Source organism: Lithobates pipiens, unplaced genomic scaffold (genome assembly GCF_037356315.1).
Source record: "Lithobates pipiens isolate NorthernLeopardFrog02 unplaced genomic scaffold, aLitPip1_a1.2 Scaffold_51, whole genome shotgun sequence".
Lineage (NCBI taxonomy): Eukaryota > Metazoa > Chordata > Amphibia > Anura > Ranidae > Lithobates > Lithobates pipiens.
This window is the reverse complement of record NW_027507874.1, coordinates 2,509,749-2,533,303: the sequence shown is the minus strand read 5'-3', so window position 1 is coordinate 2,533,303 and position 23,555 is coordinate 2,509,749. Positions and strand designations below refer to the sequence as shown.

General features: G+C 44.9%; 2 protein-coding genes across 2 annotated transcripts in view; one reads left to right on the top strand and one right to left on the bottom strand.

Moving 5' to 3' along the window:
- Nucleotides 1–23,555, bottom strand: part of LOC143957110 (uncharacterized) — a 497,982-nt gene that overhangs the window by 402,439 nt on the left and 71,988 nt on the right. The window lies entirely within an intron of this gene.
- Nucleotides 8,638–23,555, top strand: part of LOC143957201 (uncharacterized) — a 101,862-nt gene continuing 86,944 nt past the window's right edge. The window contains exons 1-9 of the mRNA XM_077467347.1: nucleotides 8,638–8,853; nucleotides 8,964–9,072; nucleotides 11,625–11,790; nucleotides 12,147–12,338; nucleotides 12,425–12,542; nucleotides 12,972–13,043; nucleotides 14,982–15,074; nucleotides 15,245–15,553; nucleotides 19,054–19,823. Coding sequence (XP_077323473.1) covers nucleotides 11,695–11,790; nucleotides 12,147–12,338; nucleotides 12,425–12,542; nucleotides 12,972–13,043; nucleotides 14,982–15,074; nucleotides 15,245–15,553; nucleotides 19,054–19,823 — 1,650 coding nt within the window. The 5' untranslated portion in view covers nucleotides 8,638–8,853; nucleotides 8,964–9,072; nucleotides 11,625–11,694. The remainder of the gene's footprint in view (nucleotides 8,854–8,963; nucleotides 9,073–11,624; nucleotides 11,791–12,146; nucleotides 12,339–12,424; nucleotides 12,543–12,971; nucleotides 13,044–14,981; nucleotides 15,075–15,244; nucleotides 15,554–19,053; nucleotides 19,824–23,555) is intronic.

The following is a 23,555-nucleotide window of genomic DNA, read 5'->3' as shown; positions in this document are numbered from 1 at the left end:
CTCTGTGTCCCCCTCCATTCTTCCTCTGTGTCCCCCTCGGTTCTTCCTCTGTGTCCCCCTCCGTTCTTCCTCTGTGTCCCCCTCCGTTTTTCCTCCGTGTCCCCCTCTGTTCTTCCTCCATTTTTCCTCCGTGTCCCCCTCTGTTCTTCCTCCGTGTCCCCCTCCGTGTCCCCCTCCGTTCTTCCTCCGTGTCCCCCTCCGTTTTTTCTCAGTGTCCCCCTCCGTTGTTTCTCAGTGTCCCCCTCTGTTGTTTCTCAGTGTCCCCCTCCGTTGTTTCTCAGTGTCCCCCTCCGTTCTTCCTCCATGTCCCCCACCATTCTTTCTTAGTGTCCCCCTCCGTTCTGCTGCTGTCCCCCACCGTTCTTCCTCCGTCTCCCCCCCGATCTTCCTCCATGTCCCCCTCTGTTTTTCCTCCGTGTCCCCCTCTGTTCTGCTGCTGTTCCCCTCCATTCATCTTCTGTGTCCCCCTCTGTTCTTCCTCTGTGTCCCCCTCTGTTCTTCCTCTGTGTCCCCCTCCGTTCTTCCTCTGTGTCCCCCTCTGTTCTGCTGCTGTTCCCCTCCATTCTTCCTCCGTGTCCCCCTCCGTTCTTCCTCCGTGTCCCCCTCCGTTCTTCCTCCGTGTCCCCCTCTGTTCTTCCTCCGTATCCCCCTCTGTTCTGCTGCTGTTCCCCTCCATTCTTCCTTCCTGCCCCCCTCCGTTCTTCCTCTGTGTCCCCCTCCATTCTGCCTACGTGTCCCCCTATGTTCTGCTGCTGTTCCCCTCTGTTCTGCTGCTGTCCCCCTCCGTTCTTCCTCCGTGTCCCCCTCCGATCTTCCTCCATGTCCCCCTCTGTTTTTCCTCCGTGTCCCCCTCTGTTCTGCTGCTGACCCCCCTCTTTTCTTTCTCCATGTCCCCCTCTGTTCTTTCTCCATGTCCCCCTCTGTTCTTCCTCCGTGTCCCCCTCTGTTCTTCCTCTGTGTCCCCCTCTATTCTTCCTCTGTGTCCCCCTCTATTCTTCCTCTGTGTCCCCCTCTATTCTTCCTCCGTGTCCCCCTCTATTCTTCCTCCGTGTCCCCCTCTGTTCTGCTGCTGTTCCCCTCTGTTCTGCTGCTGTCCCCCTCCGTGTCCCCCTCCATTCTTCCTCCGTGTCCCCCTCTGTACTTCCTCCATGTCCCCCTCTGTTCTGCTGCTGTTCCCCTCTGTTCTGCTGCTGCCCCCCTCCATTCTTTCTCCGTGTCCCCCTCTGTTCTTCCTCCATGTCCCCCTCTGTTCTTCCTCCGTGTCCCCCTATGTTCTGCTGGTGTCCCCCTCCGTTCTTCCTTGTCCCCCTCTGTTCTTCTGTGCCCCCATACTTTATTTTTTCCTTATTTAAAAACTCTTACAGAAAACATCTTTGTAACATAAATAAAATGTATTTTTAATCCCCACCAGACAGAGCCAGACTTACTGCTGGTAAAGATCCAGCCTGTGCCCAGTCAGTGCCAGTCCTGGGGCCGCCGCCGACTACTCCCGCAGCCGTTGCAGTGCATTGCCAGCAGTGCCGAGGTCCATGAGTTTGCCTCCCGCCAGACATTGACAAACTTCCAGGTTAGTGATACACTTTGTTACAGTGAGCATACTCCCCCTCCATTATGCTGCTGTCCCCCACTATCTCTCCGTTCTGCTGCTGTCCCCCTCCAGTTTTCCTCTGTGTCCCCCTCCATTCTTCTGCTGTCCCCCTCCAGTTTTCCTCCGTGGCCCCCTCCGTTCTGCTGCTGTCTCCCTCCAGTTTTCCTCCCTGTCCCCCTCTGTTCTGCTACTGCCTCCCCTCCAGTGTTCCTCCATGTCCCCCTCCGTTCTGCTGCTGTCCCCCTCCGTTTGGCTGCCCCCTCCATTCTTCCTCAACTTTCAGTGTCACTTACAACTCCTCCTCTGTTCCTCTTTCTGTTGGGGTACCCCAAGGCTCCGTCCTTGGGCCTCTCCTATTCTCTCTTTATACCTCTTCCCTGTGTCAGTTGATAACCTCATATGGCTTCCAATACCACCTATATGCCGATGACACACAGATCTCTCTCCCCTCTTCAACTAACCTCCTCGATCTCCTCATGGATCTTAAACTTACTGAATGACATATTGGTATGGATGTTACAGTCACACCACTTCCTCAAACTCAGTCTTATTAAAACGGAGCTTGTTACATTTCCTCTTTCCCGGTCCCCCCCCCCCCCCATGATTTTATCAACAGCACAACCATTAGTCCCTCCACACACGCCAGGGTGCTGGGTGTCATCCTCTCCTTCAGCCCCCACATCAGTGTTGCCAACCATCAGTATTTAGTGGCAGCCAATAAAAAACAGACAATTTTCTCCTGCAAGTAAATGTAAAAAAAATGCCAGTAAAAGTAAAAGGTTGCCAGTAAAAAATATGGCTGTGGCGCTCGGCTTGGTCCAGAGCCGGTTGAGACCATCTGAGTGCCTTCTACAGTGTGATCGGGCAGCTCAGGCGGTGCAATGGAGCCAAGCAGAGCAGCCAAAGCCTTGTGTGTGGGTCTGCGGTATGGAAGCCAGATAGGCTGGGACCGTCGGTGCTGTTTTGACTGGAGTGGACTGAAGGGACCACTTGGCTTGGTGAGAGACTGTCACTGTGACTCAGGAGGGGACGTATTGTGTCAGCGAGGTCACATCCTCATCTGTGTTGCTGCACACTGCTGTCAGTGTCACTATGAGAGCCCATTTTATGTGTGCTGCCCATTCTAATTTCCTGCCCTTGAGCTATTTACTTACTATATCAAAAATAAAATAAGAAATATGTTGTTTGCCTTATTATCTACCTTAAATCATATTGCTAATTGCATATTTTATATATTTGTAGCCTAAATACTCTAATTTGCACTTAAAAATGTAATTTTGCAACTTTCGGAAATGCCAGTAAAACTTGGCTGTGCCAGTAAATTTTGGGTGTTGTGTCAGTAAATTTCAACCTGGTAGGTTGGCAACACTGCCCCACATCCAATCACTGGCTAAATCCTGCCGCCTTCACCTCCGCAACATCTCCAGAATTTGACCTTCCTGACTAATGACACCACAAAGCAACTTCTTCAGTCCTTGATTATTTCCCACCTTGACTACTGTAGCTCTCTCCTTAATGGCCGACCCTTACGCAGGCTATCCCTCCTTCCGTCTATTATGAATGCTGCTGCTAGACTAATACACTCACTAACTGATCCGTGACTGCGGCCTCTCTCTGCCAGTTTTTTCACTGGCTTCCCCTGCCCCACCGTATAAAATTCTAAATGCTAACCGCAGCATACAAGGCCATCCACAACATTGCCCCCATCTGCATCACCAACTTCATCTGCAGATATCGCAAAAATCATCCCCTCCGCTCCTCCCAGGACCTCCTGCTCTCTAGCTCCCTTGTTACCTCCTCTCATGCTCGCCTTCAGGACTTTTCCAGAGCCTCTCCCATCCTCTGGAATGCCCTGCCCCGGTATATCCGATCGGCCCCTACGCTGTCCACCTTTAGGAGATCCCTGAAAACTCACTTATTACAAGCAAAATGTATTTTGGGGTGTAGTTGCAAGTATGCATATGCTGTGTTAGAGAAATAACCTGTGAATATGACAATTTAGTGAAAACTAAAAATCTTGATTTTGCAAAGAATTGTGGTAAAATATGACAACTTGAGAAAACTCACCATGCCTCTTACTAAATACCTTGGAATGTCTACTTTGCAAAAAGTGGTAATTTGGGGGGTATTTGTACAGTCCTGGTTTGTTAAGCCCTGTATACACTATGAGGAAATAGGACAAACAATCGGCCGGTTTTCCTCAATGTTTCACATCAAGTTGGAACCGAGGATAGAAATAATGCACAAAAATTCACGTGCGACAAAGGCTTTTTTGGTATTTGTTTCTGAGCATGCGCAGTCTTTGGTATCTGCTATTTCTCGTACGAAAATCATACGGAATTGTCCATTCTGTTCCCATACAAGAAAAATGTCGGCGTTTTTCCCTTTGGAAATTTGTGTTCGGAATTGGCTGTCAAACGTTGTGTACACACTTTTAGAAAATTGTATGATTTTTCCTTGGACAAAAATGTTGGCCCGATTTTCTATATGGGCCATTAGTGTCTCAAGAAATGAGAGAGGCCATCAGTACATCAGGTGTGATAATTTTTCAATGAAACACTAGCTTGTAGACTCTCTGCATTTTATTGCTGTGGAGTTCTGTGGCGTGTTGGTAAATACTTTGTATTACAAGTTGGCTTTCCCATTTCATACTACAGTTAATGTGTTTGGATCATCCCTATAGGATCATTTACACATCGTGCAACTGGTACTAAGATGGATAGCAGTGGGGATGAACAGGGGCCATCTACCTCTAAATCAAAGAAAATAAAGCGATTGTGCCGTTTTCGAGACTCATGGAAAACAACTTATACATGCATTACAGCAGTGACTGGTAACTATCATAGAGCATATTGTACTCTATGTAGGCGCGAGTTTGGAATTGGTCATGGTGGTGAAGGTGATATCAAAATCCACATATCTAGTGAAAGTCACAAAAATGCTGATCGGGCTACAAAACAAAGTGGGATGCTTTCCAAATTCATGATTCCCTCTAAGGATATAGCAATGCAAGATGAAATTATTGCAGCTGAAATATCAATGGTTTACCATTCCGTGTGCCACAGTCATTCATATAGATCTTTGGACTGCACCATGAAACTACTTCCTGTTATATTTCAGGATTCTGCTAAAGCCACTAAGATGTCATGTGGCCGTACCAAAGCTGAAGCCATTGTAACAAACGTGCTGGCTCCTTACAGTGTGGAAATGGTAGTCAAAGATTTGAAAAACAGCTATGCGTATTTTAGTGTTGGATCGGATGCATCTAACCATGGACACACCAAACTTTTCCCCTTAGTTCTGCGTTACTTTAAGCCCTCCAAAGGAGTGGTAACAAGCTTATTGGATTTTTATGAAGGTGAGGAAAGTGCTGCTGCAATTTCAGAGCAAATTTTAAATGTGATTACAACAAATGGCCTATCTGTGGATATGATGTCTGCTTATTCTGCTGACAATGCAAGTGTGAACTTTGGTAAGCATAATGGTGTGTACCAGAAGCTTCATGCTGTAAATCATCGGATATTGCCAGCTGGCTGCCCAGCTCACATACTGCACAATACAGCTAAAAAGGCTTCAGATGTCTTAAATTGTGACGTGGAAAGTCTAATTTTGAAATTATATAATTATTTTTCAATATCAGCCAAGAGAGTTGCCACACTAAAAGAAATGTTTGACTTTGTTGACCTTGAGTGGTCAGAACTTCTTCGCCATGTACCAACAAGATGGCTGTCTCTTTATCCAGCAATCGAGAGAGTTTTAAAAAATTGGCCAGCTGTAAAAGCTTACTTCCAGAGTATTGGTGAGGACGAAACACCTAAAGTAATATGGAAATTTATTGTGGATGAAGATAGTGAGACCACAGAACAGGACCCGCCATCAGTTCCTGAGTTATATCTCCAGTTTTTACACAACTGCTTGCCTATTTTTCAGACAGCCATATTAAAACTGGAGCGAAATGACTTAATTGCAGTTGATGTATATGAGATCATGACATCAGTTAAAGGCAAACTAATACAAAGACAGACAGACCATTTTTTTGGATATCTAGTTGGGAAAGCTTTGAAAAAATTACCTCACCTGCAAGCCAAAAAAATTGTATCAGAATTCCAAAAATTTTATCAAAAAGCTGTTCAGTATTTAGAACAGTGGTTTGATTTTTCAGACAAAAACTATTTGTCAAAAATTCAATGTCTAAATTTGAAGGAAAAGCTTACATTTGATAACCTGGTGGCATCAGTTGAAGCTCTGAATTTAGACTCTGTTTTAATAGATGACCTTTACGAAGAATTTGCTTGCGTTTGTCCACACTTGCAAACGGTTTCTACCAGTACTGAAGCAGATGATGATCTCAACACCGATGTTAAATGGTCAACAATATTCACGAAGGCTGGACCTGACAAACTGCCAAACCTCTTGAAAGTGGTATCATTTGTTGTTAGCATCCCATGCTCAAATGCAGCAGTTGAAAGGGTCTTCAGCATGATGGGAATGTGCTGGTCTGACACAAGAAATAGATGCAGCATTGATCTAATAAAATCTGAACTTCAGGTGAAAATCAATTTTGACATGGGCTGTCAATCTTTTTATAGTTTTGTGAAACAAAATAAAAAACTCTTGCAATGTGCAAGAAGTGACAAGAAATACACTTTTAGACATCAGTGTTGAAAACAAAAGATACTCAGGTGGTGTCGTGTGGTCTGAAGGATTTGATTATGGTCATATTACCATGTGAGCTGAATTAGACACAGCAATAATATTTCAGCAACATTATATTTGCAATTGACTGTTTTGTAAGTTTTATATTTTCAAAAATATATTTATAGTAATATATCTCTGTTATTTAAGAAAAAAGTGGATTTTTGGTGGTTTATTATATATGGTTGGTTACTAGTTTATACCTAATTTCTAAAAGTTCTTGCTGGTTGAGAAAACAATAAAAATAATCTGTTAATTTATTGCAACTTGTTCTGTTTGTTTTTTTTAGTTTTTTCTATTTCTTAAGATATGTCTAACATATTTAAAAGTATGACCTGTGATAGTGTGCAGGGCAAATACTGAACAATGCACAGGCAGATATGTTTATAGCAATCTTAAACATAACTTTGATGCAGTGAACTTGCCAGAGTAAGTGATTTACAAAGTACACCGTTGTCACTAAGTGACTTAGTTAAAGCAGGTGTACATTGCATACCTGTCTAAACTGGTTACCACTGTTTGCTTTTTTTTCCCCAAAAAATTGGCAAAAAAGGTATCAAAAACCATCTTTTTTGGGCGGGTGCGGGGGGGGGGGGGGGTTGTCCCTGAATGGCAGTTTGGAAATGTGGTCACCCTAACCCTGCATGAGCAGCCACCACTGGTGAAGGGTTCTTCTACTTCAGGGGCATGCAGGCTTTTGCTGCATTAAAGATGTGACACATGACTGATCTCTTATATCTCCTCATAGGAATATATAAAAGGAAAAGGGACGGATCTTCCTGTGGTACATAATCTGGGAATTTTTGAGAAATGGTCCTGGATTTTCAAAAGAAGGAAAGCATTTTTAGATTCATAATACAAGGAACATGGTTCCCTTTTGTGAATGACATCTCCAGAAATTGATCAGGGAAATTGGGGTGATATTTGTGAAGGGTGATAGGGGGACCCTATACCATCCTGTAAATATTTTGCAATTGTTCTCCTGGTATTTGGAGTAAAGCAAGGATTTGGGAGAAAGATGTGAGACTTTCTTGCATTGATCATTAGAGAAGGATTGTTGGAGATCCTCTTCCTAGCAGTAAAGGAATTCTGTATTCTTGTTGTGGGGAGGAAGAAATCATATAGGAGATATAAGGACTGGAGAAGAGGGCCAGGGACAGAACATTCTGTAGTTTCCAAAAAGAAGATAATGGACGTGAAAAGGTTCTTGGAGTTGGGAGAGAAGATGCTAGGGTCTGACTGTAATGCTGCGTACACACAAGCAGATTTCGTGTCAGAAAAATCTTGGTTGGTTTTTCCGACAGAATTCCGCTCAAGCTTGGCTTGCATACACACGGTCACACAAAAGTTTGCTGAACTTTCGACCGCCAAGAACGCGGTGATGTACAATACTACGACGAGCCAAGAAAACGAAGTTCAATGCTTCCGAGCAGGCGTCAAATTCTTTCCGAGCATGCGTAGGAATTTTGCACGTCGGAATTGCTACAGACGATCGGAATTTCCGATCAGGACTTTTTCCGACCAAAAAAATTGAGAACATGCTCTCAATCTTTTGCTGGTGGGAATTCGAACAGCAAAAGTCCGCATTTTCCAACCAAAAGCTCTCATCGTTTTTTTGCTGGCTGAATTTCCGATCGAGTGTACGCAGCATAAGATTGGATATTGCTGACTTCATGCAGGATTTGAGGAATTCCTCACAATTCAAACATGTGTATATTAGCTCATGCATGTGTAATATGACTTTGATCCAATCCTATAGAACTTCAGTATATGAGTGTATTGTACATGCGTTTATATACACTTCTGCATGTTAAATTAAAAATTACAATGTTTTCATAAATGAGATGGTTATAATCCTCATAAATAGGGTTTTTATCTGGTGACCAGATAAACTCAACATCTAATCAGTCAGACGGAGTTCTAACTAGTGTATTTCACTATATAAAGTCGCTTTACTGTTAAAAATAAGTGTAAAATGCAAAACTCCAGTGGGTGTAACAAGATGTCCGCCTTGCCCCTTCTCGGTGTATCCTTATTGTGGAGGAGTGTGGGGTGTAGCAAGATGGCTGCGACGTAACGTCACTTCCGTTACATATTCTGTGGGTCTCCTAATCTGATGAAACACCGGAATTCCTTTACCAAGAACATTGCTACTTCATAACCCAAGGGCAAAAGGGGAACCAGTGAAATCCAATAAGGAGCGCTGTACAAGAACACTGTAATACAAATATCTGTAATATTTGCGGTAGCCGCATTTTAGACTTCAAGAAGATGGCCGCCGCTCTTCTACGTTGAAGACAGTTTACGCTTCTGCTCGCCCTCTAGCGTTAGTTCCGCATAGAACGTCCCAATGAGGAACACAGGATTGTTGCTAGGCGACAGCAGAACGACCCTCCAGCGGCGGTGTGCGTTTCAAGCTGGTTATCAGCTACCTGATGGCTGTAGTGAGGCGCATGCGCAGAGCGCCAGGCAGGGTTGGGGGTGGGCAGAGGAAAGCGGGCTAGTTGTCAGAAGTTACCTGTGTTTGCAGCAGCTTCCTTGTCGGTGGAGTGTGTCAGCACAGGGAGGAGGTAATATCTGCTTTATTAAGGGCTTCTATAGACTTTAAAGGGCAATGGGTCACAGGGGTGTCATCCTCCTACCCTCAGCAATGGCTCATACCATGGTGTTTTATCCACAGGACCGCTCGGCTTGTCTGAACGTTCACATTTCCGGCGCATCCGAGCGCATGTGGTGGTGACCCCCGGAGGTCCACGCTCCACCGCCGTCTTCTTCTGGTCTTCCCACAGGTAGAGCTACTTCTTTCCGCAGCCACGGATTGGTCACATTGATGGAATAACTCCTGCATTGGTGCAGTGACATCACCTGTCGCTTGCGGATGTGCGGTGGTACGCCACTCATCCAGCGTGCAAGTAAAGCAGTGCTAAACAACCACTTTAAACTTGTAGCTACAGGTAAGCTTTAAATGAAGTCTCACCGGTAGGTGCGGAGAACATCATCGGCTATAGGCACATGGGCAGTGACGCTCTGCATCCAGAGCACGCTCAGTACGCTGTAAATGTAGAGCGCTGTGCCGATACGATGACTCATCACGTGCGCGGGAGTCACGCCATTGCGGCCCAGCCATGCCAACCCAAAAGGAAGACCGGGAGAAGGTGGGAGCCCCAGCAGCAGTGATGGCGTGCCACTGGGGAGCAGCCAGGGGGCAGTAAGACCGGGCAGTTGACCTGCAATTTTACCACAACCCCGGGATGTTTACACCTGAGCGATTTTTAGCATGTAAAATGCTTAGCTCTTGTAGCAAAGTCCCAGGCCTCCATAAGTCTAATGAGAACCTCCAGCACCAAAGATAGCTGACATGCTTCTGTATGCGGTGGGTTGTAAGGCATAGTGGGTGTAATGCAAGGTAGATTCATTGGGCGTCAGACACGTTTTGAATGCAACTTAACTTAACTGAACTTTGGGAGAGGGGGTTGGGCCAGGACACCCTTAGATAGTTGCTAGGTTAATTGGCAGACTCCGAGACTTCAACAGGAGAACAGCCATGCAGGGAAAGGCATCCATCAAGTTGCCACATCTGCATGTTTAGAAATGTTTTCTCCTATGGCAACAGTCTTTAACAGTTTCTAACACAAAGTGTAACAGTTCCTTCACTTCCACTATAATTACTTCTTGTAGTTCTTCAACCCACTGAGCTGCCAGTCTCTCACTCTCTAGACTAGATGATTCACTGTCATGGAATCCCTTGAGCTCCTTTTAATCTTCACGGTGGTATCTCCCTTAAGCGTCACCCCCTTTTCTCTGCTGAGTCCCTAGCTTGCCACTCAAGATACTTCTCAAGCTTCACACAACTGCCTTCTCATTCCCTGGCTTGACACACAAGGCTGCTCTGCAAGCGTCACTTCCACTGGCTGGGTCATTAGCTTGATACCCACTGAAGTTTCCCACTTCTTCACTGGTTGGTGAGAATTCTGCTCTGGGATTTCAGCTACCCACTGTGGTCTCTGGTAATAAGGTGGATGGTCCCTTTATTGGCTACCGCTTCCCCTCTACTGCCAACTACAACAGGTTCTCCAGCCAGCAGAACCGTCGCTTCTGGTTGGACTTCAAGCGGCAATCCCAACCCTGCGCTGCTCTCTTGATTCTGGATAGGCCATCACACAGCCTAGAAGCCGGATGTGCATGGGATAGGCCCAGACTCCGGCCTAGCAGCCCAGGCAATATGATACCCCTCCATCCAGGTGGCACAGAACACAGATCACTTGGCTCTACTCAAATATATAGGTTCTCCCAGCAGGCCAAGGAATTCAAGGAAACCCCCTGCCCGTTGGCTGGGATACCCCCATATACCCATAATCTGACCTTGCATTGCCCTTCTCGTATCTAATGCCACCAGTTACCCAGCCACCTAGCGGCAAAAGAGAGAAGTGCAGTAATTACAGACTTAAAATGAAATCAATTGATTCCTAACAATAGGCCAAGGTAGCTATACCTGGCTGGTAAATTTAGGAGCAACCCTGCCTAAACACCAGGGTACTACACTCTGAATCTCAAATGCCCAAAAAGCAAAATTCCATTCATTTCAATGGCCTCTGTTCACATCCGAGTGTTCTGTCGCCTGAAGCTCAAAAAAGTATGTGAGCTTCTTTTTGGCAGATTAATGTGTTTTTGGCACCATAGACTTCAATATAAACGCCTGACTTGAGCAGAAGAAACGCTCGTAAAATGCTCATATAGCAGCTCTCTACCCCTAATTTCCTCTCCTTATAGTGCTTTCTATTGGCTAAACAAAAAACGTCTGACGCTGTAAAACGCTTGTAGTACACTTCTAAAAAGCTTTTACAAATATTGTAAAAAGCTGCAAAAAAAAACGTAAGAAAAATGACCAAAACACATTGATACGCCCAGGTGTGAATGGAGGCTTATACTAACATACAGCTGTGGCATCCCAAAACTTTTGACAATATAGTGTATATGTGATCCAGCACAGCGGGGATGCACTGTAGCAGTAAAGGTACAGTAGGCAGTCCAGAAGTGGTAATTTGATGTCTATGATAACAAAGAGGACAGTTAACTTGTGTGTGTGGTAATGTAACACAATAGTGTGAACAAGCTTTTTAGAATGATAGAAAAACAAGCATTAAATTAAGAGCTTCTTATGACAGAGGTTGAAGGAGCACTTTGAGACCTTGGGCCTAAGATTTGCCTCAAAACTGCATCTTAGTGTCACACTTCTTTTCTATGTTTGTAGAGTGTTATTTAGGATGTCATTGCCTTTCTGTACTTCTTTTTTGTTTTTTTTAGCAGAACATAATTATTTCAATCTCTTGTTGTACAACAGGTGATTACTTCAAGTGAAATTTTATCAATAGAAGCCACTTTTAGGAGACCTACAGATAATATCTACAATCATGACTGATCTACAAAGAATGGACAAGGAAAGAAAGAAGAGGACTGAGAGTATATTAAACTTCACCCTGGAGATCATCTACCTGCTGACCGGAGAGGTGAGGAGGATTCTGGGAGGTCACATGACATCACTCTTATCTCTATTAATAAAACACAGACCTGACCGGGGAGGTGAGGAGGATTCTGGGAGGTCACATGACATCACTATTATCTCTATTATAAAACACAGACCTGACCGGAGAGGTGCGGAGGATTCTGGGAGGTCACATGACATCACTCTGATCTCTATTAATAAAACAGACCTGACCGGTGAGGTGAGGAAGGTTCTGGAGGTGTCACAAAATGTCTCTTGTATCTGTTTTAATAAAACATTGACCTGACTGGAGAAAGTCACAGTGAGTTGACACTTTCTTTCTCCTCTGTGATTTACACATATATATCACTTATTACATAGGATTACAAAGTAGTGAAGAAGACATCTTGGGAGTATGTGACGAATAGCAACCTTTCCTGTTCTTCAAGAGAATGGGTCAAGAGGCAAAGTGCTGTCATGGAATCCTCACCTGACTCCATGATAACTGAGAAAAACCAAGAAAAGAAGATTCTGGGGATCATTAACAAGATCATTGAGCTGCTGACGGGAGAGGTGAGTGGTGCCAAGAATTCTGGGACATTATACAGAAAAATAGAAGTAATATATTTGGATGGTGACTGTATCATTGTGTGTGTCAGGTTCCTTCAAGGTGTCAGGATGTCACTGTCTGTGCCTCCATGGAGGAATGTTTAGAAGGACGTGAGGATCTCCACAAGGACGTCATGATGGAGAAGCGGCCATCCCTCACATCACCGGGTAAGAGGAGACTTTAATTTCTTGTGTTGAGGATCTACCTAGATACACACATCTTCCAATATAAGGACATAGTATGTCGGGTTCCTATAAGATGGCGAACCTTGGCACCCCAGATGTTTTGGAACTACATTTTCCATTAAGCTCCCCTACACTGCAGAGTGTATGAGCATCATGGGAAATGTTGTTCCAAAACATCTGGGGTGCCAAGGTTTGCCATCACTGCTATAAGGTGTCAGGATGTCACTGTCTATCTCCATGGATGAATAGGGGATATATAAAAAGACACAAGGATCTGTAGAAGGATGTCATGGGTAAGAGGAGACATTCATTTCTTGTAAAGGAGAGAAGAGTATCGAGGATCCACCTAGATACACATCCTCTGATCTAAAGAAACAATGTATTCAGTCAGTGTGTGTGTGTTTCCTACAGATGGATCCAGAAACAGAAATCCCCCAGAGAGATGTCCCCGTCCTCTGTACTCCGGGGGCTCCACACATACAGGTACCTCTTATTTTTATTATTATACAGGATTTTTATAGCACTAACAGTTTGCACAGCACTTTACTACACCAGGGCAGACAATTAAATACAGGAGGAATCAGGGGGCCCTGCTCATTAGAGCTTACTAGCTAAGAGAGAGAGTCAAGTGAAATAAAAGGTAATGGCTGTGGGGGGGGGGGGGATAATATCACAGTTTTTAGGTAGAGGCAGAATAGGCTTCTCTGAGGAGGAGGGTTTTCAGGAAATGTCTAAAAGCAAACAGAGTAGGAGAGTTGGACAGATTTGGGTATGGAGTTCCATAGGATGGGGGAGGCTTGGGAAAAGCCCTGGAGGAGAGCATGGGAGTAGGTGATGAGAGCTAGAAAGCGGGAAGTCTTGGGAGGAACAAAAAGAATGATTAGGTTGGTATTTTTGAGATTAGGTTACTGATGTAGCTCTTATGTCAAAGTTTCTGCTGCTAGATAATATTAACATATGGACAGAGTGGTTATTGAAAACATTTATTTAACCACTTGCCTTGGTCAGGACTCTGTGCAGGCCAGTCAAGTTCCTCCACCAGAAACTCGCTCATCCATGTCTTTATGGACCTTGCTTTGTGCACTGTTGTGCAGTCATGTTGGAACAGGAACCAAACTGTTCCCACAAAGTTGGAAGCATTAAACTGTCCAAAATGTCTTGGTATGCTGACGCCTTAAGAGTTCCCTTCACTGGAACTAAGGGGCCATGCCCAGCCTCTGAAAAACAACCTCACACCATAATTCCCCCCCCCCCCCCTCCACCATATGATTTGGACCAGTGCACAAAGCAAGGTTCATATAGACATGGGTGAGTTTGGGGTGGAGCAACTTGTCTGCCCTGCACAGAGTTCTGACTTCAACCCGATGGAACACTTTTGGGATGAATTAGAGTGGACACTGCGAGCCAGACCTTCTCGTCCAACGTCAGTGCCTGACCTCACAAATGCATTTCTGGAAGAATGATCAAACATTCCCATAGACACACTGCTAAACCTTCCGGACAGCCTTCCCAGAAGAGTTGAAGCTGTTATAGCTGGGGTGGGCCAACTCAATATTGAACCCTACGGACTAGGACTGGGATGCCATCAAAGTTCATGTAAAGTCAGGTGTCCCAATACGTTTGGCAATATAGTGTATGCTAGCCTCTGGAGGTGAATCCTCTCACCTCAGGACACGCTTCCACAAAGGATTTACAGCATCTGGGCCTGTGGTAACATGGTAATTAGTCAGCCTCATGCTGGTCCGTCAATCTCTCAGCTCCTCCAGAAACGGGAAGGCCAAACTGGGTTCTACAGTAGCTAGGTTCCTGTAAGAGTCAATGGAAGCCAAGAGCAGCGGACTAAGTGTAGCAGTACAGCAAAGGAAGATTTTGGTGTAGGAAGAGCTTCCTAGGTGTAAGGACACAGTAAATAAATAACCTGTATCAAGATAGGCACTGTCCCCACCCATATAGTTCACTTGGGTGCATCTTACAAAAATATATTCACTCCACTCCGGGTGTTGCAGCTCTTTCCAAAGTCCACTGGGTGGCAGACACATCTATGAAGTATAAAAACAAGAGAGAGCGCACGCCAACCCTAGTGTATTAACGTTTATTTAAAATAACCAATGTTAAAAAAAAACAGGTATTGCACTCACAGACTGCCGGGCATCGGGAGAGGAAGCAGCCGTGGAGGGGTTGTTTGATCTGAATGCCATAATAACACCGGCAGTCTGTGAGTGCAATACCTGTTTTTTTTTTTTAACATTGGTTATTTTAAATAAACTTTAATACACTAGGGTTTGGCATGCGCTCTCTCTTGTTTTTATACTTCGTAAGGACACAGTAGCCTCTTTTACACTCCGGCAGAGGTGTCACCGGACTCTGGAGGTCTCTTATACATCTCAGTAGAGGGAACTTTACTCTCAACTTTATTCACAGGCACCCGAGCCACTCAGACAGAGGTAAGAGTTGAGGACGAAGAAGGAGATTTAAGGATTAAAGAGGAGGACGTTCCTTTGGAGATCAGCACAGGTGAGTAATACGCATCAATTACTGAAGAGTTACAGATTGTCATCTGCCACTATATGCTGCATCCTGCTTACCTGTTATCTTTAATTAGAATTATTTAGTGAAAATTGACTAAATTTCTTTATACATTTTATGGATCTGTAAAACAGTTAAACTGTTCTCATTTCCTCCAGACGGGAGATATAAAGCATGTGCCACACAGAAGCGTCCACTGATCCCCCTACCTGGTGCAAGTAATGATGATGATTTTCCTATAGACTCCATAGAAGAAAACCCCATAATTCCAAATGTCAGTTCGGTACTTCGTTTTGCCAATCTGTCACCTGATCCACATGGTAGAAGTTTTTCAGATCAGTTGTGTTCTGCTGCCCATCGTTCAGCTTGTGACACTCTAGTAACAAATGACGAACTGGAGGAAGAGGAGGAGGAAGAACTACATGTAAAGATTAAGGAGGAGACTACGTCTCCAGGGATCAGCACAGGTAAGTAACAAATACAGAAATTACAGTTCCAGATTCTTGTTGTTCTGTCGCTGCCGTAGTCCCTGCGCTGCTTCTTAAGGACAACTAACGAATATGCACCCCATGATATACCGTTTTCTGGAACGGGTTGTACAGTGCCACTAGGTAATGTAGTATAATTTAAAGCGGAACTTCCCTTTTGGGTAAAGAAGAACTCCATCATTCTACACACTTTACATAGTTCATTTGGACCTTCCTCTAATTGAGTCAGAGAGGCAGTCTGGCTAATTCAGAGCTTTTGACATCATCAGTCAGAAGAGGCTTTGTATTCATTGATAGAATACATTGCTTGCTCTGAGCAGCGTTGAGGTAGACTTCTGTGTTCCAGGTATGAGACAGTGAGTCTTGGCTCGGACCCAGAACACAGTGCTGTATGTAGCCACTGCTACAATTTATACCGCACATCCAACGGCCTCACAGGTTTGTGAGGGACATAGTTCATTTGGGCTAGCTTGGTGAAGTGTGTGGAAAGAGAGTTCTTCTTTAAGTCCTCCTCCCCTGCCATATTTGGCATGTCCCCTTTTTTTTTTTTTTTTTTTTTGCGGGGTAGTGGGTACCTAGTTTTGACAGGTACACGCTCCCACTTGTTTGGATTACCCCCCCCCCCCCCCTCTCTGTCTTCTGGGACATGTCACAGGTCCTAGAAGCCTGCAGAACCATTCACGCTTGCACAGTGGTTAACCAGCTGCTCACAGTTAGGATGACAGTGTTGGGAATCCAAAGGCTAGTGAAGAACTAGGCTGGGTGAGGACGGCACTGGATTCCCATACAGGTAAGTCTCATTTTATTAAAAGTCAACAACAACCAGATGGACAGCGCTCATTAGACTGGATGTTCAAATGGGAAGAATCACAAGAATAAATGATGTCATGGAGAAAGACAAGTGTTTATTCCTCAATGAGCAAAAATAATAGTTTTAAATCGTGAGATAAAATTAATTAGATTGAAAGAGATAACAATACCACACTTGTTCCCGTGGGCATTGAGGGTTTAACATACTTGTGCAGACTAGCCAATGTGGCATGGCAAGGCACCAGTGTCCATGGTGTACAGGTGGAAGCCTGGTTGGGGGGGGGGGGGGGGGGAGATAACCGGGGGATCATGCAGGTGTGAGTTGGAGGTGTGCCTGCTAGTTGCTGCAGAGTGGTGGGAGCCATCTGGGAGAGGAGGCTGAAGGATCGTTCCTCTCCGTGGAGAAATGTAGCTCTGAGCCGTCGGGGAAGCCAAGCCGAGGGATCGGCTCACCCGGATGACGCAACTGTCCAACAGGAGGGTGAAAACCCATTATTAGCATGGAACAGAGGCTTGTCTGTTGCCCTAAGTGTTGAGCGCATGAGCTTTGACCGCCTCCTCTGCATGGCTCACACCACTTTGCAGACACACCTCCAACTTATGCCATCCAGTCCATTGAGAGGTGTCCACTCGGTTGTTTTTGTATATGCTATATTTTCCATTATTGGTCAGCTGCACTGGTCCTGGGATGAGTTCCATTTCCCTTGGTCATCTTACACTATTTTTTCGGATCCACATGTTTTAGCACTTGAGGAACATTGTGTGTTTTTTCTTATTAAAAGTCAGCAGCTACAGAATTTGTAGCTGCTTACTTTTTTCATTTTCTTTTTCCAGAGCAAACCTCCTTGTTAATGTAGCTGGCAGGAGAACAAGCTGGAGAAACCTCCTTTTTGCTTCTCTAGCCAAAAGATTCTTAATGGTTTAACAGCTGGCGTTGAGGTACAGGAGGGGTACAAATGCTGCAGAGAGTTGCCTATGGGGAATAGAACAACCAAGGTCAGCAGAGAGGCGTAGGCACTTGTTTAGGATGTGGCTGTTGAAGTCAGTAGACAGTTAAGGAGGTTAGGGTACTATACTTTTTTAACAGTAGAACCTTCATAGCAGGGTAGACTGGAGTCAATGGTAGACCATGTAGCATATGGAAGTAAGGTCATCGGTAGGAAGAGTATGCAGAGTCCAGTCAAAAAAAAAAAAAGATGAGGACAGGAACTGGATCACAGAGTAAGCCTGATTTCTTAGTAGGCAGACAGCAAATATACCAAATTGGAGACACTATCAAATGCAAGCTTGGCAGAAGTCAGTGCAGGAAAATTTAAATGCAGGTCAGGAAATGAAGCAGGGTCAGTAACAGAATATCATCCGTAAAGACCTGACCCTGAGTCATGCCAGGCTTTAAATAAAAATTAAAGGAGAAGTGTGAGATATCAAAAAACAAACCTACATACTCGCTTATATGGCTGCAACATCAGTCAGCTGCTGCAGCTGTCCCCTGTTGACTCTAAAACTGAGATCACATGACTGCTGATCACCCAGTTCTCAGTTTTCACTGAGCAGAGAAAGGGGACTACTAGTCACCAGCTCTTTGCTTTGCCCCTCCAGCGCTCACTGGAACGATAGACTGTGGAGTGGCAGGCTCGGACATCTGGATGAATCCCGACCTTAGTCCTTGTTTAGACTAGTCACTTTTATGCCCCCCACCTTATGCTGCAATAGGCAGTGGACAGAGGTATTTACAGGCTGGGGACGTGATTCTTCGCTTCACGCTCATGGAAAAGTTCCTCTGACTTGTAGCGATTAGCGGGTGCCAAGCCCGCCAAATGCTGCAAATTCAAGCAGATGGAGAAGCACCTCAAACTCCCCTTTCATCAGAAAAAATTGTGTTTTAAACAGCCGGTGAGGGGGGTGTCACATCCCTTCCTTGCTGCCTGTCAGTAGCCTCTAGGCCACGATCCGAATGCAGATTGGGCTTCAAAGGCTAGGAAGATTTAGACACAGCTCTAAATCTACTCTTATGTCCCGTACACACGAGAGGAATTTCCATACGAAAAATCTTGGATGGTTTTTCCAACGGAATTCCTCTCAAGCTTGGCTTGTATACACAGTCACAAGTTCTCTGAACTTTTGACCATCAAAAACGCTGTGACGTACGATGAGCTGAGAAAATTAAGTTCAATGCTTCCGAGCATGCGTAGGAATTTTGCGCATCGGAATTTCCAATCAGAACTTTTTCAGACAGAGAAATAGAGAACGTGCTCTCAATCTTTTGCTTACGATGGAGCATACACACGTTCAAATTTTCCAACCAAAAGCTCTCATCTGTCTTTTGCTGGCTGAATTTCCGATCGTGTGTACGCGGCATTCCGGTCAGGATCCTTCCAGAGCCTGGAGCACCTCTGCAATGTCTGCTGATAGAGAACTTTAGCCCACTGTTGGCTGAATCTGGATCACATGAGAGCAGAAATAAGTGATGAAGATATCCAAATCTTTGGCCATACTTCTCTTTTAAGTAATTTAGCGTGAACACTTTGTGCACGCAAAGGCACCATGATTGCACGCACCTACTTGCAACACAGGTGCTGTAGCCATGTGTCCGGTAGTCATTTCTGGTGTTGGTCTATATAAAAATTATGTGATTACCATGATTGACCGATGTTCTATTATCTCTCCAGATGGTGAAACTGAAGATGATGGTATCACACCTAGTTCCTCCAAAGAAAATTTGGATCATCCAGCACTTCACAGCGCAGATCCGTCATCTGATTCCTCTACATTTTCCAGGAGATTACCTGATCTCCCCGAGTCCATCAATCGTCACAAAGGGTCTAAAACCTATGTGTGTTCCGACTGTGGCCAGTCTTTTCCTGAGAGGATAGAACTGGTTATACACCGGAAATGTCACAAAGTGGAGAAGCCATACGCGTGCCCCGAGTGCGGGAAATGTTATAGCCAGAGAGCGCTGCTTAATAGGCACCAGAAAGCACACTCGGGAGTGAAGCCTTACTCCTGTCCTGTATGCGGGAAGTCTTTCTCACAGAGCCAGTATCTTGTCCTACATCAGAGATCCCACACAGGTGAGAAGCCATATGCCTGCCTTGAATGTGGGAAATGCTTTTTCCGGAGTGATCACCTTATCAGACACAAGCGCTTTCACACAGGGGAGAAGCCATATTCCTGTGCGGAATGCGGGAAGTGTTTTGCTGTGCGGTTTTGTCTCACGGAACACGAAAGGATCCACACGGGCGAACGTCCGTATTCCTGCACCGAGTGCGGGAGAGGCTTTACCAGTAGATCCAACTTAGCCAGCCATGCAAGAGTCCACACAGGCCATCACCCTTATTCATGTTCCGAATGTGGCAAACGCTTTTCAAAAAAATCTTACCTGATGACGCATCTCAGCTCTCACGGGGGACAAGAAGCATCCATATCAGAATGTGACACCTGAGTACAGGCCGATCTTTGTCTGTTTCATGTTATTACCCATGCTGAAATTGCCCTCTTACCTTTGTGCTTTCAGCTGCATGTTGGTAGGCAGTAGTCTCATTAGGGCAGGCCAATAAATATAACAGGAATTGGTTTCCTATTTGCTTCCTAGGCAGTGGATACTGTAGTTTATTGTAATCCTACATAATTCAACTAGATCAGTTTTTTTTTTTTTTTGTGCTGACATTTATTCGATGCAGTGCTTTACAATAGGTAATTAAAGTGTGTGAATTACAAACACTAGACGGAAACATGAGAAAAATGAGGTCTGCTCAGTGCAGCTTACTCTCTATTTTCTTATCAAAAGAAAAGATGCTTATTCTTTCTTAGCTAATGCAGAATTTTATTATGTAGGTGCCCCCAATAGGTTTACTTCCTCACCTCCCTTTAGTTCCACCACTTCTTTGTTTGGTACTTCCAGATATGGAGGAGCATGTGACATATCAGTGATTGGTAGTTCAGGCACTTAGCACTGCCACATTGGAGGGAGTCCTAATACCTTTGGGAGGGCTTCCTCTCTCTGTTTCCGGCTGCTAAACAGGGAGGATTTGTTTAATCTCTTTGTATCACCTGAGGCCAGTCACTTCACTGGGTGTATGTAAGGGTTTACAACCACTTTAAGGGTGTGTTACTTGTCCAGCCATCTCAAAAGGAGTAGAACCTTACCCTGACTCCCGGCCACACGGCTCAACTTGGGCCACCTAGCCAAAAGTCCTGGCTGACCCCTCTCCTCATGCTCAGCTGAACCCGACCAACGAGTACTAGGTGAGGGGCTCTCCCGAAGAGAGACTCTTTGGTTCAGGGCAGGAAGAAACCTAATAGCAACACCCGCCATTATAGTGAGCAAAGGAAACACAGACAAAAGTGAAGAAAAACTAAAATAAGTGCCCTTACATAGGCTAGGCCCTGAGGGCGGGTAATCACAATTTCCCCTAACTTGGCCAAAAGGCCTAGTCTAAAGAGGTTTAGAGCAGAAAGTGCAGAAAAAGCTTTAGAACCATGTTCCCACACCCAAGTGATACTAAGAGCATGCCTAGGGCAACCAACTCCTAGGGGGCACAAACATGTGGATTCTTTGCCTTCCTAGCCCATGGCCAGACAAGGTAGACCCATTCAAATCAGGAGGCACTACTGTGAGATTTACTTCCGCATCTCAGTGTAGAAATGTCATTGGCACACCAAGGATTCCTCAAAAGGGTCCAAAGCTTTATTCACATGGTACACATACGGCATATGTGTATCGTGTGACCATGTGAATAAAGCTTTGGGTCCTTTTGGGGAATCCTTGGTGTGCTGATGACATTTCTACACTCTGATTATCTACGGTTTCCAGCCAATGGTCATTAAAGAGGAAGTAAACCCTGATGGGTTTACTTCCTCTTTGATTCCCTGCAAAGGTAAAGCATAATGGACTACTATGCATCGCATAGTAGTCCATTATGTGTCACTTACCTGACACAGGAGCCAGCGAAGTCACTGCTGTCCCCTGTAGTTCCAAGCATCCATCTTCTTGGTGGGTCTTGCTGCTCCGTCGCTGTGATTCGCCGGAGCAGCGATGACGTCACTCCCGCGCATGCGCACGGGAGCCGACACTCACGGCATATCGCCGCGATCTGCGGCTTTACCCAGTGCGCCTGCGCGCCACTGTCTACGGCGCATGCGCCGTAGACAGCGGTGGCTGTCTTCAGGTAAATATCTCCTAAACCGTATAGGTTTAGGAGATATTTCTTGGACCTACAGGTAAGCCTTAATCTAGGCTTACCTGTAGGTCAAAGTGGTTTGTAAGGGTTTACAACCACTTTAAAGCACCCAGCATTTCTACAGCCATTTTCTGGAGTGTCGCATAGGGAAAATTACATTTGGACTTGCATCCACATCTTTAGTCTTCTTTTTACATTTTCAGTTTATATTATGGAGAATGCAAAAGAAAGAGGGACATGTTGTGAGGTGGTCAGGCAAGAGGAATAAGAAAATAGTGAGGAATTTATCAGAACAGCCTCTGACAATAGCTGGAATACAATGTGTGGACACCTACATGAGCATGTTGACCATGCCATTAAAAAAAAAAACATGGACATTAACCACTTACAGACCGGACCATTTTACTGGTCAAAGACCAGACCACTTTTTGCGATTCGGCACTGCGTCGCTTTAACTGACAATTGCGCGGTCGTGCGACGTGGCTCCCAAACAAAATTGACGTCCTTTTTTTTCCCACAAATAGAGCTTTCTTTTGGCGGTATTTGATCACCCCTGCGGTTTTTATTTTTTGCGCTATAAACAAAAATAGAGCGACAATTTTGAAAAAAACACATTATTTTTTACTTTTTGTTATAATAAATATCCCCCAAAAATATATAAAAAAACATTTTTTTCCCTCAGTTTAGGCCGATACGTATTCTTCATATTTTTGGTAAAAAAAATCGCAATAAGCGATTATTGATCGGTTTGCGCAAAAGTTATAGCGTTTACAAAATAGGGATAGTTTTATAGCATTTTTATTAATAATTTTTTATTATTTTTTTTTTTACTAGTAATCAGCGATTTTTATTGTGACTGCGACATTGTGGGGGACCCATCGGACATTTTTGACACATTTTTGGGACCATTGTCATTTATACAGTAATCACTGCTATATAAATGCAGTGATTCCTGTGTAAATGACACTGGCAGTGAAGGGGTTAACCAGTGGGTGGCAGTGTAGGGGTTAAGTGCTCCTAGGGGTGTGTTACTAACTGTGGGGGGGTTGGGCTTTCATTTAGTGAACACTGATCTCTGCTCCAATCACATGGAGCAGAGATCAGCGTCACTAGTTGCTAGGCAGAATGGAGAAATGCTGTTTACACGGCATTTCCTCCATTCAGCCGTCCCGTGAGACGATCGCGGGTATGCCTGCGGCGATCGAGTCCGCGGGTCCTGCGACCGGACTCACGGGGGTCCCGACCGGCGCGCTCCCGATGGCAGGGCGGCATTGAAGATTGGACGTACATGTACGCCAATATGCCTGCCCGTGCCATTCTGTCGACGTACGTCGTCGTGCGCTGGTCGGGAACCGGTTAATATGAAGTTGTCCATCTGCTGATGTGGAAAGCCTTCCCAGAAAAGTGGAGGATGTTACAAGATTCTGGTTGGGATTTGCACCCATTTAGGCAGAAGAACATTTTGTGAGATCAGGTAGGGATGTTTGATGAAAACCAGGCTTGCACTCTGCGCTTCAGTTCATCCTAAAAGTGTTCAGTAGGGTTAATCTTGGTTCACATTACTGCGACCTGAAAGTCACAAACTACAGTGCGACTTTGTCAGATGACCTGGCAATTTGCTGGCGACTTGAGTATTACTTTTGATGCGACCTTCGGGTATGCCTTGGTAATCTTCCTGTAACGTCGGATCCAAATCGCATCAATATAGGAATTTATAGCCGTAGCCCAAAATTACGTTATACCGGTTCCTTAGTGACCAAGGGTGTATGTCACTAATGTTATGTACTGGTACTTTTTCTGTACTGTATTGCATGTTTTTTTTTATCTGTATGGTTTATAACCATAATAAAAATTATTGGAAAAGAAGTCACCTTGAAGTAGTACAGGAACCTTTTCTAAAGTTGGAGCGACTTCAGTAGTACTAATTAACACAACTCTCATTGACTGACATGGGATTTCACATGTCACACGACTTGGCGTCTCACAAGTTG